Below are 19559 nucleotides of genomic sequence, written 5' to 3'. Positions count from 1 at the left end.
TAAAGTATGTACAAAAAAGCCACAGTATTATTACAGTATAGTGCATCAAATTAAAATTATACAAATATTGTTTATTATGTCAAAAAAATTGTAAATAAATAAAAAATGATTTTGTATGGTTTGGCAGAAAAATGTGACAGTATCTTATGTCATAAAAACATTTAATTGTTTTGTATGTCATGAAAAAGTCGAATACAATATCAAAAGTGTTAAAAGAATCGCCATAGAATGTCGTAGTATTGTATGTCATAAAAATGACATAACAAATGTTTAGAATAGTATGTCACAAAAACATATTGTCATTGTATCGTATGTCATGAAAAGGTCATAACAAATATCAAGTGATAAAAATGTCATTAAAATGTCTTAGTATTGTATGACGTAAAAATGCCATTGTATAGTATGCTAACAAAATGTCATAACAAAGGTCAAAGTATAATATCTCATAACAAATCATAGTATCATAGTACACTTAAGTATGTCGTAAAGAAAATCCATACAAAATGACTGCATGTCCTAAAAAGGCCAGAGTACAATATGATATAATAAGATCACAGGATAGTACATCATACAACATTTCATTTTAAAAAGCCATAGTATATAGTATGCTATAATAAAAAAAAGTTTCAAGTTCTTTATATTCCTATGCACACCAATTCCATAGAAGCACTCTTTGGCAATGAAATATATTTGATCTCCTGTCAGAAAAGCTAATTGAATCTGAAGGATGTTACTCTGTACAGCAACTGGATTTCAGGGCTCTGTGGACTGAGTTGAGCATGTCGTCCACAACCAGCCTTTAAAAGATGCGGCTCATTGACTGCAGCTCACTTTTGCTGCTGGATACTGGAGGTCCTAACGTTAAAATTAAACTTTTGTTTACTTCCATGAGGTTGAGCAATGAGCCGATCTGGCAACGCCGCATGCATCACTTCCAGGGGCAGCGCGTCCATTGGCCGGCGCATCTGTGTGTATTGCTGGGGAACAAACGATGTTTAGTAAAAAAAATTTTAAAAAAGGAATTTGAATGTGTGACATCTTCCATATAAATAAACTTTGCATAAAGGAGCTGTACCGCAGCACTGGACAAAGTCGAGCATGCAGTCTGCAGCGGGCCTTTGGAGGCCGTGGCTCATTGACTGCAGTTCACTTTTGCCGCTTGATATACTAACGTTACTTCCCTGGAGTCAAGTAGAGATGAGCGCTTCTTGTGAATGATGCATGCAGCTCTACCGAGTGTGAGCGATCGCCCGGCTCCAGGGACCGGTTCCAAAAGCCTCGAAGCGGTCAAGACCCCTGAAGACGCTGCATCGGTACTGGCAGCCAGCCAATTGGTCACTTCTTCATAGAAACTTTCACTACCAGGTTACATTAAAATGTAAACCTAATACTCTAGAGTCTAATAAATGGTTGATGTTTGCATGATAAAGTATCTATTGTTATACTGTATGTAGAAGACAACAACATCTCTGGGCTGCTGTTGTTGGGGGACCGGTTTGAAAAGTAGTAGTGCTGAAGTCAGAACTCTTGGAACCAATGAGGAAACCCTGGTTGTGGAAGAGCGTAGGTTGGCTGTGTGTGTGTGTGTGTGTGTGTGTGTGTGAGCAATCAGTATCTATTAGTAAAATGTTTCAGGCCTTTTAAGGTATTTATTTTCTACGAAAATTGTGAGTCGGCAGCAAAAAGTGGGAGGAAAACAGCGGCACTCAAGAGAGGATGAGGATGCAGCAGTTAGGTGAGATGGGTGATGTGTATGGATGAGGCCATGATGGAGAAAGCGAGAGAAGAGGGAGGGGGAAATGTTTACGGGTGGGGGGTAGCGAGGCCAGTAAACTGCTTGTGAAATGAAAATGGCTCTTTAGCAGAATCCAGGACACTTGGGCGCTGCGCTGGATCAATGTCTCTGATTTACTGTCTGAAAGCCTGTCAGAGGGAAAGAGAGGCATAGGGGGGAGACGGAGACCGAAGGAGGGGGGAGGCCAGACAGAGAGAAGGTAGAGCTTAGAGGTAGAAGAGTCCTTTAATGGAAGAAGAAAGAGGAGAGACAGGGAGTGGTAAAGAAGAAGAGGGAAATTGTCCATCAGGGTGACAGTGCAAGGAGGACGAATCAGAGGGATTGCTCCTCAAGTCCTCACGGCTCCGATACAAAATCAATCTGTCAAGGCAATGGGGAAGGGCAATCTTGTTTTGTGCAGGGAATTGGTGCAGCCATTTGGGTAAAATCAATAGGGGACACATGGCGCTTCTTAAATCCTTACTGTCCCACAGAGGCCAGCCGTATTGACTAACAGGGGAGCGTACACAAATCTTTAACTTGACCCGTCTGAAAGAAATCTGTATTCTGTTGGTGGCCAAAGCAGAAAGTGGTGATTTCTGCTATGAACATCTGAATGATGAAAAGACGACTTTGAGGGAGAGCAAACTGCCTTCTATGTATCAGACTGACAGTTATTTCATCGATTGATTATGTATCGATTTACTGTTTAGCCCTAAAGTCTTGTTTGAAATAGTAGATTCATCATTCTTTTGGTGATCATTTAATTGTTGCAGATCTCTCTCTCTCTCTCTCTCTCTCTCTCTCTCTCCCCCTCCCCATCTCCATCTATGTGTCTATCTATGTAATATTTGTATCTTCATAATCATCGTTAATGTTTTTGACCACTAGTTAGTGATTTGTCAGCGTGTTAGTGACAATCTGCATGTGTTTGCCCCATATTGCATGAGTGTGTAGGTGAGGGAGAAGTGTGTTGCTTTGAGTATCTCTACAGCTGAGTCTGTGTGACACATGCACGCACAAACACACACACACAGACACACACACAGGTGGAGCTCTGGGGCCCAGGACGACAGGCCGGACATCTCGACAAGAGTGTTTTCCCGCACCCTCGGGGACGCAGTCTGGGTGGTGGGGTGAGGGGAGTATTTCATTTTTTATTTTGAGTGTTTAATGTATTAAAAGGGGCCGGGGTAATGAATTATAATCTTTAATGCAGAAACCGATCGATACCACCAAGAGAATAAATCAGTTTTTACTGAGAGCGTCAAAGCCCCTTAATACACTAGGGGAGAGAAAGCGAGTGCATAAGAGAGAAGGAGCAGCAGGGACAAACTGTTAGAGGAAGAACGATCCAGAACCAAGCAGAGAGATAGAAGGCTGATGAAATGGAAGAGAGGGGGGAGTCTGGAGGAAGTCATGGAGGGATAGATGGAGGCAGAGCAAGGGAAGTTATAGATGAACAGACTCACCTCTGGGTTAACCTCATTGAGTAAAAGCCTGTTGAAAGCATAGAGATTTTGACAGTTTTGTGAGGAGACGAGGTTGCAGGGTCAGCCGGTGTGTGCACACAACCACTCCATTTGTTATTTTCCACTAGTTGTATTATGTTCTCTCTCAATGATCCCCTCCCTGACTTCTGGAGCCTGGAGCAAAATATAATTAATTGAATTACACCACCAACCAAAGATCACCAGCTCTCTTGTCTCAGTGTCTCTGCTGGGAAAAAATGCCAATAACAACCCAAAATGAAGTTTCTGTGGTGTGCACTGATTTTAAATCAGCCAGACTGCAGAGACGAGCCTGGGAGAAGTAAAGAAAAACATGGATTTGGATTCAGATAATAGTTAAACAGATCCTTCTTAGTGGCAAGAACCAAGACTAAACAGAAATCTACTGCATCTCGAATTATTTAGGATGTCTAGCGTGTTCAGTTAGTGGACTAAGTGGTGTAAGCGAGGTTTTTGGAGGTTCTTAAGAAAGACCATTAAAATTTGATAGAAGCAAAGTGGGTGTTTCTGGCACCACGTTGGCTACTTCCAATGTGCAGAAGGAAAACAGACTCCAGCAACACTTGTAGAACATAGAACAACTTTATTGTTGGCTTGTGGCCACGATGAAGGCCTTGTACTAAACAATAGAGTTATTATATATACTACATACAAATGTGATAGCTTAAGCAAGGACTGTTGGCAAATGGGTTGAGGAGGGTGATGAGGAAAGATATACACACATCGAAAATATGTGTAGAAAAACGCAACCGCTCCTTCCAGCACCTCGTCAATCAAATTACTAGGACTGTCTTTTTCCGCCTCAAAACATAACTCGTTCCCGCCCATCACTCTCCTTCTCTGCTGCCTACACTCTTTCATCACATATTACTCCACTATTTACTCCTGCAACATAATTCTTTATGGCACATCAGCCAAAGTCCTAAATAAACTCCAGCGCATCCAGAACTCAGAAGAGCTCATCTGTTTACCCATTCCCGTGATCACATCACACCTGTCCTCCAGAACCTACGATGGCTCCCCGTCCCACAACCGGTCCAAGTTATTCTCCTCCACCAACACACTCCTTCCCACATCCTCCATTCCTCTAATGCCAACCTCCTGTCTCCACCACTCAGGACCAAGAACTGGACCTGGGGCGACAAAGACTTCTCCATCCCCCGCCCACATCCCCCTCTGTAACTCAACACACACATCCGAGACTAAACCACTCTGTTCACACTCGAATCCCAACTCATCTTTTTAGAACTGCTTTCAATGTGTGATTAATGTTGTGTTTTATATATTATGCTGTTTTTTATGATCAGTTTTACTTAAAGTAAAGCGTGTTTGAGTTTCATGAAAAGCACTCTCGAAATCTATTATTATTATTATTATTATTATTATTATTAATAGAGGAGGAGACAGTTTTCTTGGGAAGAAGAAAGGAAGAGTGACCTTGATTGTGAAAGGGAATTACAGAGAGAAGTCTTCAGAGAGACACAAGGAGGGAGAGAGGGGAGGTCTTTACAAAAGGAGGAAGGCAAAAATCATTGAAAAGGAGGGTTGAGAAATTGATGTTCGCTAATAGCGTCACACCCCTCAGGTGCTCAATAATTAAGCAGCTGAGCAGACTCTTGAGATCCAACCATGATGTCAACCAAGGCAACCATCCATCATTCATCCCTTTAGGAATCACAGGTGGCACTTAATCACTCATTTTGTGCCAAGACTTTTCTACCTCTTATTCTTTTTTTTCTCTGAGGCTTTTTTTTGACTGATTTTTTGTTGCTGCTTGTTGTGCTTTCAGGGGAAAAAACAATCCCCCTTTAAAAAAGACAGTACTGGTTTATTTCAGTGAGACATCCTGTTAAAAATAAGGGTCAAATTGCAAATGAATCACGTTCCTGTTTTTATTCATCCTCCTCCAAGTGCCCCTCTTTAAGAATGTATTGATAATGTGGGCGGGTCACTTTGTGTGTAACCACAAAGCTATTTTAGGCCGTTGGACACTGGGGGCATGACAAATAAACAACACAAAAATGCAATTTACTCACCTGCAAATATTTTGCATCAATACTATTCACAGCAGCAGTGATGCAAATTTGAGACATTTGCAGCACTTTTTCAATACAAAGTTTGAATAAATTCTCACAGGCAGAGGATCAACTACTAAGATCATATTGACCCAGAGCAGCTTCTGTCTGAGGTAAATTGTTGTTTAGCCTAAGCTACTGTAAGACAAACAAATAACGTTCACACATTCACTGCGCTTGCGAGTGCGGTGCTCTGAATAACCGAATGCTACACTCTGAATTTACGAAGTGTCCAGTTTGCGCTCTGGCACACGGAGTGACTATTTACAAATGCACCGATAGTGTCTTTGAGTGTAGTCCACACAAACTGATTAGGTGATGCCTTTCTTCGCGGGGTAAAAAGGTCAGAAAAATGTACCTTGCGTCAAAAAGAAATTAGGCCCCTTTTTTGCAGCGTATTAAAAAAATTCTGTGTAAAAGTACTGATGACAAAAATGATATTGGTGTACAAACAACGCCCATGGTGTGTAGAGGTCTCTAACCTTCAGTTTTTGTCTGTGGGCGCTGCAAATGTGTGCCTGAAGGCGTGTGATTGTTGCATCGCACTCGTAATAAGCCTCTGAGTGACTGGCAGAACCAATATCTTGCTATCGCTTTGCCCTGCGCTCACTCAGACGGCTCGGTGTGCAGCCCCCCGTCATGCATCTCAATTTCACAAACACAATGTTCCAAGCTGAAAGAAGGGGCCTGCTTTTTTGATTAATGTCACCATGACAACTACATAATTCATGAATTGTATTAGCGACCCATTTGTCATTTGCAAATCATAATTCAGGATGTCTGTTTGGGGAGCGCTGGTTTTAGAGACGGCGCTACGGCCTGCCATTATCTTAGTGTCATCTTCCGCACTCACACACACACTCAAAAACAACCCCTACTGGAAATACTGACGTAACCTCGCCATAATCTGGGAGGCAGGAGCTCTTTGGAAGCTGCCCGTCAAGGGCCCTTTAGCTTCATGATGAACTCTCAGGTCTGCTCATTTGGAAAGCTGCATGCTAATTCCTCCCTCTTCATCTGTCTGTCTGTCTGTGCCTGTCTGTTGGGAGAGGCCTGGCCGGCTCCACACTGACACCATTGGGTGCGACAGTGTAAGAAGTTAAAGAGGGTTCTCATGAAAGCAGTAGTGCAGATCATTTGCCATTAGATCAATGACCTGATTTATACAGGAACCCTCAAATGAAATGGGATTTATAGCCATATGTGAGCCAGGTGGAGGGGTTTCTCCATGTTCATCCCGCTGTGCACAGATCAGATCTTGAAGTTAAGGACCTCAATCGTAGATTTATTTATTTATTTCTCTTCTTGCATTATTCTGACTCAGAGTGATCAAACTGGACTGCAGATGGCTTAATCCTTTTTAGGTTCTTTACTTAAATAAAGTATTGTGGCACCTTTATTAGGTATGTCAAAGTTAATATTGAATATTGTTGTCAGTATCTAATAGTTTCTCCTTTTTACCCTGAAGCATATCCTATAAAATATGTGATACTTCGTTGACTTTTAGTTAACCAATTTAGAGAGGAGGTGATCAGAAGGACTACAAGACTTTTGTTTTTGTTAATCCTATAAAGGTTTATGGAAGACAAGATGAAGCACTAGCACTGAACTTGAAAACAAAAATACTGTACATGGTGTAATAAAATATTGATATTCCTGGTGTCTTCACTAAGCATCTGTATATTACCGGACACACACACTGCACAGATGGTGTGTGGGTCTGTATGTAGAGTACGGAGCCCTGACACTAAAACAATGTAGTAAAACATCGAAAACATAAATAAATAATATTGTACGTCAATAATTAACATGGAGTGTGAAAAGGAATATAAAACTACAGCAGCTATGGTTGGATTTTGGCACAAAAACAACTTGGTTGGGGAAAGATCTGGATGTGCCTAAAATTGATATTCTATTCGGGGAGGATTGTGCTCACAGTAGCCTGTAGGCTCGTTAAAATACACTGATGCTGACTTTGGGCAGGAAATGGGACGCAACCAGCAGTTTGAAAACAGGGAATAGATCAAATAAAATATAAATAATAAAATGAGCAAGAGAAAGATAAATAAAGAGAAAACAAATATGTTTTCATGTCATTTATCAACTGATTTGTTGTAAAGTAAAAATTATATTTTATTTTATTTTATGTTTTCAGTTTTATTTTTAACTTGTCTAATAACGTTTTACATATACTGTGTACAAGAAAGATGGTTTGCAACTAACCTCACTAACAATTGCCAGAAGGATGTATTCATCCATGTAGGCTATTCAAAATATACTAGAAGGATCTCATATATAAAATAGTCCGACATATTAAAAGCTGCAGCAAAACATTTTGCCAGGAGTACATAAAAAAGTCTGTTCTTTAATTGAGAGTCGAGTGTTCGGTCTCAGGTCGTTGTGGTGTCGTCACTGGTGTGGTGTGTTGATTGTCTAGAAGGCAGAAAAGATCACAGTATAATAGTCATTCATTTCTTTATAAATATAAAATCCTATCGGAATAAATCTCAGCATTTTCTTACTTATTTTGCTATTTTCCTTCTTTTAAGGAAAAACTAACTAAATGGCTTGTTAGCGTGGGCATTTTTCAAACACTACAGACATCCTGCATCCTCCTCGTCACACTTTCTCCACCTCACCTCTGCCGTCATCCTCTTCGACGCTCTCCTGACTGCTCAACAGTGCGTCTGCTGCCTGGGGTGTATTTGTCTGCCGTCTTTGTCCCTCCCAGAGGACAGCAGAGTTATTCTGGCTGGAGCATAGCCGCAGGCGAGGCGGTGTTCTGTGGTCACCAGGGCTGAAGGATTGGGAGACTCCAGAGCCTCCTCTTGCCAACCCAAGCCCCCAGCCGTGACGGGATCCCAGCTTACGACGCACGCCGGAGCCGGAGCGAGTGGTTGGAGTCCCGGGAGCCGAGATGTCCAGATCTGTCTGGGAGGGAGCTTTTCTCATGGGACAGGGAGAGACTGGAGCACTGCGGCGGTCTGAAACAATATGAAATCAATTCAAAGTTGATGTGCATACAAAGACCATGGTTGTCTGTTAACATTTTGACATCAGTAAACGATCGGCTCCTTCATGCTGAGATAAGATTATAATCATTGATGGTTTGCGACATTTGTCTTCTTCTGTGCTAAATTATTTACTGTGTGCCACCAGGTGGGACAAATCTGCTGACGCTTTAAAGCACAAGCCAGGAAGGCACTTAACTTTTCTTTCAATGCAAATGCAGTTCCAGGGACCCTGACGATGGAAGATACCAAAATGAATTTGGGATATATAATAATTGTGGCTCAGGTGGGAGAGCTTGGCCGTCACTAATCACAAGGTTAGTTGTTTGATTCCTGGCCCCTCTTGTCCACTTGTTGTAGTGTCCTTGAGCAACACATTAAACCCAGACAATGTTCTCCTGATAGCCTGACAGCCCTGCCGACCATCATTCTGTGAGTTTGTGAATGTGATGTAGAAAAGCACTGTAAAATGAAAAAGTGCTTATTTATAAACCCCTTATTTAGCAATTCGAAGTTGTATAAAAACAATAAAGGGAACATGCTTTGTAAAGTACATTAATGTAGCTTCGTCAAGCACATAGGCTGAGTTTTTATCTATGCATTTGTCAACTGCAATTCCTCCTGGGATGCATTAAAAATATTTTGGAAAGTAATTGGATGTAGGAATATATTTGAAAGGTAGCAACCTAGCCTTATTTTTCCTAGACAATAAGGCCTTTCAAATAACAATTAAACTCATGATGCTCAAATTTAAATTGCTAAAAATGCTACTTTAAAAACGTGCCTCATTCAAATGCATACGTATTTTATTAAGTACATTTTTGAGAGAATTTAAAACAAAGTTAATTTAAGAGCTTAACATGGATAGAAGCCTGATCTTTATATTTCAAAAGGCAATCCTAATTTATTTAACAGTAGATTATATCAAATTTAGATAATTGACATTATTCATAAATTCTGACTTGCTTTAATGAGATAAAGAACTGCTGGAAGAACTCACTGTGTCCCAGTCTGTTCAGAGTTGTTACACCAACTGCAACCTGAGGCCAGTGGTTAAGGTCAAGTTAACTCACCATAAAACGGGTTAGTTTCAGGGTGAAATGTTTGAATTGTGACAGATGTCACTTCAAAGATATAAAATAGGAAGTGTGAAAGGTGTGAACAATGTCTTGGCTAGCTCCAACAATCTGTCTTCTTACAAAACATATAATTTATCTTGAGCATTTGAACTGGGATTTACATTATCTCCAACTGTGATATACAGTGTTTGCTACATGCTTCATCTTTAGATTTTCTCTTTCTTCCACTGTGTAGATGAGAGATTGACGAGTCTCTTTCTAGGAAACAGGCTCAATAAAACCCACCGGTCCTCTTGTTGAGGAACGGAAAGAGCCAGGCCTCACACACAGTTTAGAGAGATGGGTTTAAGGGTGGGTAATAGAAAATGCAATGCGAGGAAAAATTAAATAAAATGAGGACACTGACAGTATGTCAAACAGAGAGAAAACATTATGGATTCAGGTTTGAGCTTAAAGTTTGGCTTTGAAAATGTCTGCAGACAGTCTCTCAGCCAGTAAATAAAATGCATTCCACCGTCAAGGTGCATTAAAAGAGGCTGAAGTCTTGTGAATATTTTCCTTTCAACATGTGGTTAGCAGAGAAAGCCTTGGCACTCTATAGGGAGAGATCTAACAAGAAGAGAGTGCTATCAATGCCGACCACACTTGGTAGTCATGAGATGATTTGTATGCATGCCTGTAGCCTCGCTTGATGGGGTGAGCATGTGAGCATATCTTTGTTAAAACCAGTCGGCTGGTGTTTGTGTGCGAGAGAGAGAAAGAGAGTTAGTGTGCTGGGCTGTGCGTGTGTGTGTCTGTGTGGTCTCACCAGGCTGAGGTGTGTGTGCGTCTGATGTAAATTCAGTGCTGTCGGCCAGGTTTTCCACACTGCCCATGGCGGTAAAGAGGGCGCGTCCCCCTCTTCCTCCTCCCCGGGGTTTGATTAGCTTCTTCATCCTGTCCGCAATCCAGTTAGATTTCCTACGAGGACACAGAGGACAGGGACCATTTACAAAGAGGGATGAGCTAGGAGTGTGTGTCAGTGTGTGCACACTCACGCACAACACCAAGGTTTTTCAGAAAACCCTTGGACAATGCAAAGTGTAACAAGGGCTGCATGTTTTCAAAATGAGAATGAAATGGCCCTGAGGGTGCCAGCCAACTGTCATTTATTGTGCCAACGAATACACTTTGTACCATGACGTCAAGAAAATCTATTCGGAAATGTTATAATTAAAATGTCATTACCATATTAATTTGTAGAACTAGGGAGAAAATGCAATTCTGTGAGACTTGGATAATTTGTACAAAACAATCCTAATTATGACATTTTTTCATTTGTGGTACAAACTGTTTGCCAGCTGGCCAATGAAAGCCGCTTCCTCAGAATGAATTCTGCGAATTGAGGCTGAACAACTTATGAACTGAAATCAGTTTACCAATTTATTTTCTCATACGGACGCATCTTTGGAAACAAGCCTTCGTGAGAGCACCACAAGTGGTTTCCTCCTTCTTTTATGGTGTGGTAAGAGGAACAGAAATCGTCCTCACAGATTGGATCATGATGCACTTACGAGAAACCAGAGGTTTAGCGATGATAGGAAAATAAAACCTTCTGTTATGAAGAATATAGACTGTATACGAGAAGCTTTTTATCGAAAGGATTATACAAACATATATTGCACTTTACCCGCTCTAAAACCTCAACATCTAACCTAAAAAACAGGAAGCCCTCTTTTAACAATTACTTGTGCACATAACATATGCAGATCTCGAGAGCGCAAAACGCCACACAAAAACCAAAACGGGGCAATGACACATCCGGTGTCTCTCAAACCAAAACCTTTAGCTCAAGGTCAACACCTTTGGTAGACTGCCACCTCGCAGAGCCCAACAAAAACATAACACAGAGAGTGGAGAAGAAGAAAACAGTAAACTGAAGGACAAAGTATTGACATATTTTGTCTTTTTGGCATGGAGGCAGCCAACTGTCATCAGGGAAATGAAAATGTTGAAATGGCAACAATGAATTAGAAAACAAATAATCCAAATGAAATCCTGTGTTTAGGTTTTGATGGCACCACGACTTGTTGACTCTGTTGACGTGGTGTAACTAATATATTGTCCATACCCAATGGGGTGGAGAAAATCATAAGAAACTAAATTAAATGTCATCATTGTGACCTTGAACTTGAACTAAACTACTTATCTGTGTACTTCCTTTAAATTGTTTTGTATATGTTCATGTTATAATGTCCTACTGCATTTGCACAGCACTGCATTTATTTTCTTTGCCGAGAGCACTTGACTTGTCTATGTGGATAAAATGTGCTGTACTAACACATTTGCCTTCCCTTGTCTTCTGCGGGGATATTGTGTTGTAGAAATGCACAGATGTAGGTGTGTGTATATATATTTATATTTGTATACACAGTACTTGGCTTTGCTGGCTGGAGGTTGCATGCTGGGCTCGAGGACTCTATACTGATCCATAATCTTCTCCACCAGTTTCTGCTTCTCCCGACGGAGCTCGCTCAGCTTCTCCCTGAAGAAAAACACATGAAGTATCAGCTGAGGAGGAGAGTCTGATTAATTTCATGCATTCATTATGCGTGCAAGTTGATGGGATTATCCTGAAAGTGGGTATGTAACGTCGAAGAATCTGCCCGTTCCTGGAAACTCAGCAATGGAGCTTTCCGTGCTGGTTGAGCTGGACTCTTTTTACACCAGCAGATCAGAAAAGAGACTGTTGGTGTGGATGTTCATGTTCATGGGCTGCTGGGGAGCGTTCAGGGTTCAAGCTGCGCCATAAAGAAGGACGTTGATGAATAGGCTGCGTGCCGCACAGAAAACGGAGCAGAATAAAAACACTGAATACAAAGTTGCTGGAAATGTGAGTTGACCTCTGGTCACTGACACACAGCTATGAGCGGAAAAGATCAGGAAGGTTATAGAGGTGAGCAGAGGTCAGTATCGAGGCCTGTGTATATTCTTATTCATGCTAGCGGTACAAATGTCTTCTGGTCCATTGTTCGGTCAGCCCACAGCTTTGCTCCACTGTTGGATAAACCTTCAAATGCTATTTAATAAAAAAAACAATACAGTTGAGAGAATTAACAAAGAAAGTTGACACTTTCACACGAATGCTTATGGAAAGCTGTTAGGAAGTCCTGCGATACATGCAGGACTACATTGCTATAAAACAAAAAACACATCTTCAAGAAGCAGTATATGTATTTCAAGGAACACACAGGCTACATTTTATGATGCTGTGTTGCCTTATTTATTTATCAAACACAAAAATCTCTTATATGTGTTGTTTTTAGCCAAGGCAGACATTCATGATCCCCAGAGGATGAATCCGACTGACTTTTATGATCCCCTGACTTCTCTTGCGCCGCCATGAGTTTCACATTTGTTGTTTTGAGATAAATATTGTAAATAATTCGAGGATAATGACCCATCAGTCCCAGCTGTGCTTTGTGTTTAGCGCACATTCTCAAATGTTACCATGCTAAATTAAACTTAAACTTTAATGGGATCGTCTTATACATGCTGGAACATACACCTCTGCATTTAACCTATTCTAAGCATTTTAGGAGCCACAGTCCAAAGACATGCAGCTCAGGTTAATTGGACTCTAACTTGGCCGTAGGTGTGAATGGTTATCTGTCTCTATATGTGCTCTCCGATGGACTGGCGACCTGTCCAGGGTGTAACCTGCCTTTGTCCAATGTCAGCTGGGATCGGCTCCAGTGTCCCGCAACCCTAAATTGGATAAGCGGTTCGGATGATGGAATGGATGGAATGGAAAGTCCAGTTTACTGAATGTTTTCCAATGTAATATTGTGGCCATTGGCTTTGGTCATTTGTCCTTTCTTTAAAATCCTCAGTACGTGCATCAGCTACAAACCGAAGCATCTATCTGGCAGTAGATCAGTATCAAATGTATTAAATAAGTTTAGTTTGATGAAGCACTCTTGAAGGCCAGTTCAATTCATTTCATGAAAGCTTATGAGGCCTCCTCACATATTTGCCCACTGAATTCCCAACATTTCCTGCAACATTAAGTTTGGAAGGGCAAAGTCACTGCATCGTTTGCACTGCGTCACTCACAGCAAAAAGGGATTTTGTAAAGTAAACAATCTAAGCTGTCTTTTGCATTTACCAAGGTCTTGAATATATTTTGTCAGTAGCTTCTACAATGAAAATAAAGATGAGACTAAGGCACGAGGCCTAGATGTCTGTGAAGTGTCTTTCAATCTGTCTTTACTAAAGAAAGTGTTGTGTGTATGTTATCTTCTAGATGAAGTTATGTTTATGTTTATTGTTTCTAACCAAAATGAGTTAAATGCAATTCCTTTTTTTATTGATTTTGGAACCGGAATGGTTTAATCCATGTTTTCCAGCTGGTTAGTTTCCTCTTGGCTTTTCCTGGTGCATTGCTACATCTTGGTGCAATAATGGCAACTGTAGGCAGGAATATTGTGATTTAGTGTGCTCTTGCCCATGCATATACTGTATATACTCACTCACTCACTTCATATAGATACTTATGATCAAAACCTCCACAGGGGGACTTTAGTATTCAGCAACATAAAGGCTACCCTAGGATTCTTCTTAATACACTACTATATTTCTCTATTTTGTGTGAATCACATATTAATTACTCATGCTGTTTGTGTGTGGAGTGATATCATGCCACAATAAAGGTTACATGTATAAACTTGTGTTAGTCAAACCCAAGATCCTTCCATCTTGAATACTGAAGTATCCTGTTTATCCCATTACCCCAGCATGCCATGAGGATTTGTTTTTCTGTAATTTAGTGTGATTTCTTTCTTTTATATTATGACAACTGTGCTGATAGGGAGTAAAACATTTTTAATCTAATACACTTTTTATCAAATTCAGACAACATCTCTTCTGTGCTCGCTGTTTGCACTCAATAATGATCCACAGCCCTAGCTCTGTAAATGGGAAACGAACAAAGTGGTTTGGACTAAGCCACATAACACTATTCCATCCAATCAGAAACACAGCGTTCATGCTCATGCACAGGATCGGTAGTCGTGCATTCAGACCTCCGCAGCACTGTCAGTTCTGGAGAATGGTCCGGCTCCACATAGGGGGGTAAAAACACAACGAATTGAATGTATTCCTTTTAACCAATGCCCTTGCAAAATAGATAGTGGAGATAGCAGAAGGGGAGAATGCTGCATGAAATACCCAGCCAATGGCAGGTGTATAGCCACAGTCTACATACGGTGAATCAGACTAGTATGAAAGAAAGGCAGCAAGAGGGATGGTAAACCGGGCACATGCTGACGATTGTTTTTGTTTGTTTGGGTGTTTCGTTAAAATATCAACCCTTCTCCCGAATTGCTGACTCCAGCATTAAAGGTGACTGCGTGATAGGCTAATTAACTCAAATGTGCAACGTTTACAGTTACATTTTGTCTCACTTATTTCAGAAAAAAAGTGAAACCTTTGTGAATAAAACAGATCTTTTCAGAAGGAAGCTTAAAATTGAGCTGCAAAAAAATGAGATAGGGAGAAATGTGGCTCATTATACTTACTGTAAAAGGTGAAACCAGCACTGCATGCTCCCTATTAGTTCTGGATTAATCTGTCACCACTAACATACTGGTTGTTAGTCATTTAAAAGGATTACTGCTGACTGTTGTTGGACTGTGTTGTCTTGCAGTCTCAAACCTTTAAACAAGTGTGTTTCTGTCCTGGATATGAAGACAGACTGTTACTCCTTACAATGTTAACAAATAGTGTTTTCTGTAACACACATTACTTAAGTTTCATTTGAACAACAGCTTTAAATGGGTTTTTTTGTGAGGAATCTGATTTCTACGTCAATATGCTTCTGTTTTCAGTAATTCTGTGTTGTCAGTAATTACAAACAAAACTAATGATCTGGACTGTGTGTGTGGGGGGTGTGTGTGTGGGATGTGTGTGTGTGTGTGTGTGTGTGTGTGTGTGTGTGTGTGTGTGTGTGTGTGTGTGTGTGTGTGTGTGTGTGTGTGTGTGTGCGTGTGTGTGTGTGTGTGTGTGTGTGTGTGTGTTTACTGACTGGTATTCCCTCTGCTGTGAGTAGTGCTGATCTCGGCGCTCCAGGCTCTGCTCCAGTAAGGCCCGGTTCTCCTTCAGCAGACTCTGGTTCTGCTCTGCTAAGTGCCGGTTCTCCTCCTCCATGTTCCCCTTGAGTTGAATCAACAGCTACACACATAAGATCAAAAATGTCAATCAAAATAAAAGGGTTGGGAAGATACAAATATTTAGTTTTTGTATGTGTGTTTTAGGGCACAGATCGCCATCAATGTAGAGAATAATAGCAAATGTAGAAGAGAGAAAACACACAATGGATCTGCAGAAATATCCAAACAATTTTCAAATAGTTGAAAAGTAGTCAGCTGTATTGAATTTTACATCTTTGAAAAAAGTTTGAAAGACTTTCATAGTGTGTTAAGATGTCAAAGGCAACTGAAAGAGATACAAAAAGATCCAATACACGGTGAATGAATAGCTGGGGCAATGGTAAAAAAAACCTGCAAACTTGTTTAATGAAACCTGACAAAACTGTGAAGCGAGAGGTCAGAGAGCTCAGCAGCACTGACTGACTGAAAGAGTCTCACAAATTACCAAATATTTCACTCAGCTGCTCTACGAAGCTGAAGATTCATCAAAATCTAACACACAAGAGCACGAGTGAAGGGAATTACTTTGCAGTGAAAGAAGTTAAAAACAGGCGATCCTTCTTAACTTCTAATTACACGTCTAAGTTTCGAACATTTTAAGTCTTACAAGAAGTTACGACTGCACCTTCACACAAACATCTTTCACAATTTCCAATTTCCTATTTGTAATTTATAATAATAATTTCCAATTATTTTTGCCTTTCGTAGCCGCAGTCCTGTTCAATCACCGGTAGCATCAACAATTAGCACAGCTGCTGCAACCAGACCAAACAGGCTCCAAACTTAACCTTTCCTTTTGATCAAACAGCAGCGTTGCCACCTCTCCACTGAAACACTATGAGAAGCCCGGGTGTCTGATTTCCAGGATTAAAACCTAACGACTATATCGGTGGGGGGCTGAATAAGGCCTCCAGTGAGGTGGTTTTGAATGCTGAGATGGTTTAACCTGAGTTGACAAAGAAATGATCTGGTAAGAAATAAGGCTGAAAATGAACCAAGAGATATAATGTAATTAGTGGAAAGTTTGGGTGATGCCTTGAAAATGTATGTGGATTCTGCATGTTTAATTTTGTTTTTTTTTAGCATGAATCTCAATCAGAATACAGTTTATTGCCAAGTGGGTTTTCACTTACAAGGAATTTTCCTTTGTGTTTTGTGAATACTATGAATATATTCAGAAACAATTTAAATAAGGTACTGCATAAAGTCAAGAACATAAGTATGTATATGTATGCATATTTATGCTGCATAAATGTATATAGAAATATGAAGAAAAACGAATCATCGTGACTTTTCCCCCACACTGCCAAATCAGGCCAGGGGCGTAAAATGGAGGTGCGGGGGGGGGGAATTAATTCCTACCCCTTGCCCTTGGTCTGACCACATCTTCAAACTCTGCCTTCATTTTGCTCTCAACTACTCACCTGTAAAGTTGCGTGGTTGTGGTGCTATGATTAGCAATTAGCTTAGCACAAAGACAGAAAGCAGATGGAAACAGCCAGCCTCGTTCTGTCCAAATGTAAAGACATCCACCTACCAGCACCTCTAAAGCTAAAACTGGCTATTTGATGTGTTATAGATGATTATATGCTGAACTATTGCTTCACCAGGTGCAGTAACGGCCTGCAGTCTCTGCTGGTTGCCTGGTAACCTGCTCAGACCCAGACAAAAGTGTACGCCACATGTTTGATCTTTTTTACACTCAGACAGAGCCAGGCTGTTTCCCCTCATGCTAAACTAAGCTGACCTGACTCCAGCTAAATATTTACAATACAAACATGAGAATGGTATCCCTCTTACCTGTATTTTCCCCAAATGTCCAACTATTCTTTTAAAGGTTGGTATTGCTATTGTCAACTGACAATGATTCACAAAACTGGCTGGTCCACGTATGTCTTGAGTCCTGCTTTCTTTTGTGTATCTGCTTCTTCTGTACTAGCTTTTTATTCAGGGTTCATGAGCGGCTGGATGAAGCAGCATAATGTAACATATGCTTGTTGACTTCTTAAACCTTTTACAGGAAGTCAATTTCCACCTATTTCACCCCTCAAACGAAAGAGACTTTATTAGTTGAAGAACATTTTCAATATTCAGCGCCCGTTTGACAGCATTACACAGAAGAGTAAAGCTGGAGGCAAAGATGCTTCTCTTCTTCATGAACTACTTGGTATTCAGTTTATGTTTGGACTAATAGATTATTTTTCTGACATGTCAATCTGAAATAATATTTTTATATCAAGCATTAGAAATCAGCCGGTCACTGTTCCCCGCTGGTAATACAATATCTGTTCCTCAATGACCACAACTATGCAAAATACTCTCTAAAACCTGCAGTTCAGTGTTAATATATTTTGTCTAATTGCCTAATAATGCTTTGACTAAATATATTATTGTATATATAGACGGTAATGATTGTGTGTGAAGCACTAAATCCCTTTTTTGCATGTCAATGGTCGGCTGGCAGCTTGAATGCAGATCACCTGTGTGTATCTGCAGCTGTGTAAATACATTTCTGTGTTTCAGGTCAATACCTGGTACTGGCTGGTGAGGCGGGCGCTGCTGAGGTCCAGGCTCTGGTTGGTTTCCCTCAGGCCACTGAGTTCCCCCTCCAGTCGCGTCCGCTCCAGCTGGGAGTTGCTCAGCTCGGCCCTCAGCACTGAGCCCTGAGCCAGCAGCTCCACCTGGGACGCCAACCCCTCCTTCTGCTGCGCCTGCAGCCTAAAACACCGACACACAGACGGGCTTTACTCACCGCTGTCACTGTTATGCTGTACATGTGTTGTACATGTGTTGTGTATCATTTGTTTGGTAAGTGCTCTTTACCTGAAGCTCATTATATTATGATTACAGAGCCAGAAAACAACCAACAAATAAATCTGATATCATCTCAGACAAAATGGTTGAAGAACACATTACGGGGTCAGGCAGTGGTTATAGACCATTGCTTAAAAAAAATAGAGCTCAGGCAGATCCCTTTGTTTTATGTTGTAATAAGAACTAAAGTGAGAATAGATGAAACTCTTAATGATCACTGTGGGGGAAATGTTGGCATATTTAGTAATTAAACATATAATAACATATAACAACATTTAATACTCCCAATGTGGATTCAAAGTGTTTTGGAGAGAAACTTTTTATGCTAAGTTCAAACCGAACCAGTGTGCAGCATAGCTCAGCATTAAACAAATCAGTTGCTATCCATATTCTTTCCTTTAGAGAGACAATGAATGATTCAGTCATTATTCATGCATTATTCATTATTTGATGAAACGTTTCTTATATAAAATGCAAACAAATAGTAAAACAATGACTCCGTGGTGACCTCATCAAATGTCTTTGTTTTGTCCAACCAATGGTCCAAACCCCCAAATTAATCAGGTTCAGGTTACTATATTTGTAGCCGTAGGTATACTTGGTTTGCAATGGAAAGTGAGGCATTCATCTCGACACACATTACAATCAACACAATAAGACAGACATGATGATAAAAGTACACAAAGCCACAAATCAGTGCACTGTTATAATTCTAATTTGTTCACCTGAATGATGGCTGCTGGAACAAAACTGTTTTTATACGGCTTTGTTCTACACCGTGGTATTAAAATACCTCCATCTAGAAGGGAGAAGCTGAAAGTGCCTGTGCAACGGGTGGGAGTCGTCCTTTAAGATGGAGCCGGTTATCCGTTGTAACTGTCTGGTGTTCAGGGACTCTGGGCTCAGCTGTGACTCACCAATCAGCCTGCTAGACCATTTCACAATCTGATGCAGAGAGTTTCTGTTCTTTAACGATTTCCAAACCATGACACCAAAGAAAAAGGTAAAATTGATTCAATAAAAGCACGATAAAATAAGGTCATCGTGGTTTTGTCAAAGTGGAAATTTGAGTTTCCTCAAACAAAACAAACGCTGGTGCCCCTTTTT

At 40.7% G+C, this 19559-nt stretch overlaps 1 protein-coding gene across 3 annotated transcripts in view; it reads right to left on the bottom strand.

Moving 5' to 3' along the window:
- Positions 1–4093: 4093 nt before the first annotated feature.
- The window catches only part of ccdc88b (coiled-coil domain containing 88B), a 41606-nt gene continuing 26140 nt past the window's right edge, over positions 4094–19559 (bottom strand). For all 3 annotated transcript variants that reach the window (XM_034544038.1, XM_034544039.1, XM_034544040.1), the window contains 6 exons: positions 18170–18356; positions 15515–15660; positions 11867–11974; positions 10259–10410; positions 8000–8344; positions 4094–7793 (listed from right to left, as the gene is read on the bottom strand). In XM_034544038.1, the coding sequence (XP_034399929.1) occupies positions 7726–7793; positions 8000–8344; positions 10259–10410; positions 11867–11974; positions 15515–15660; positions 18170–18356 (1006 nt within the window). In that variant the 3' untranslated portion in view covers positions 4094–7725. The remainder of the gene's footprint in view (positions 7794–7999; positions 8345–10258; positions 10411–11866; positions 11975–15514; positions 15661–18169; positions 18357–19559) is intronic.

This window comes from Cyclopterus lumpus, chromosome 10 (assembly GCF_009769545.1).
Source record: "Cyclopterus lumpus isolate fCycLum1 chromosome 10, fCycLum1.pri, whole genome shotgun sequence".
Classification (NCBI taxonomy): domain Eukaryota; kingdom Metazoa; phylum Chordata; class Actinopteri; order Perciformes; family Cyclopteridae; genus Cyclopterus; species Cyclopterus lumpus.
The sequence above is the reverse complement of the archived record's forward strand: the minus strand, read 5'-3'. Positions and strand labels throughout refer to the sequence as shown.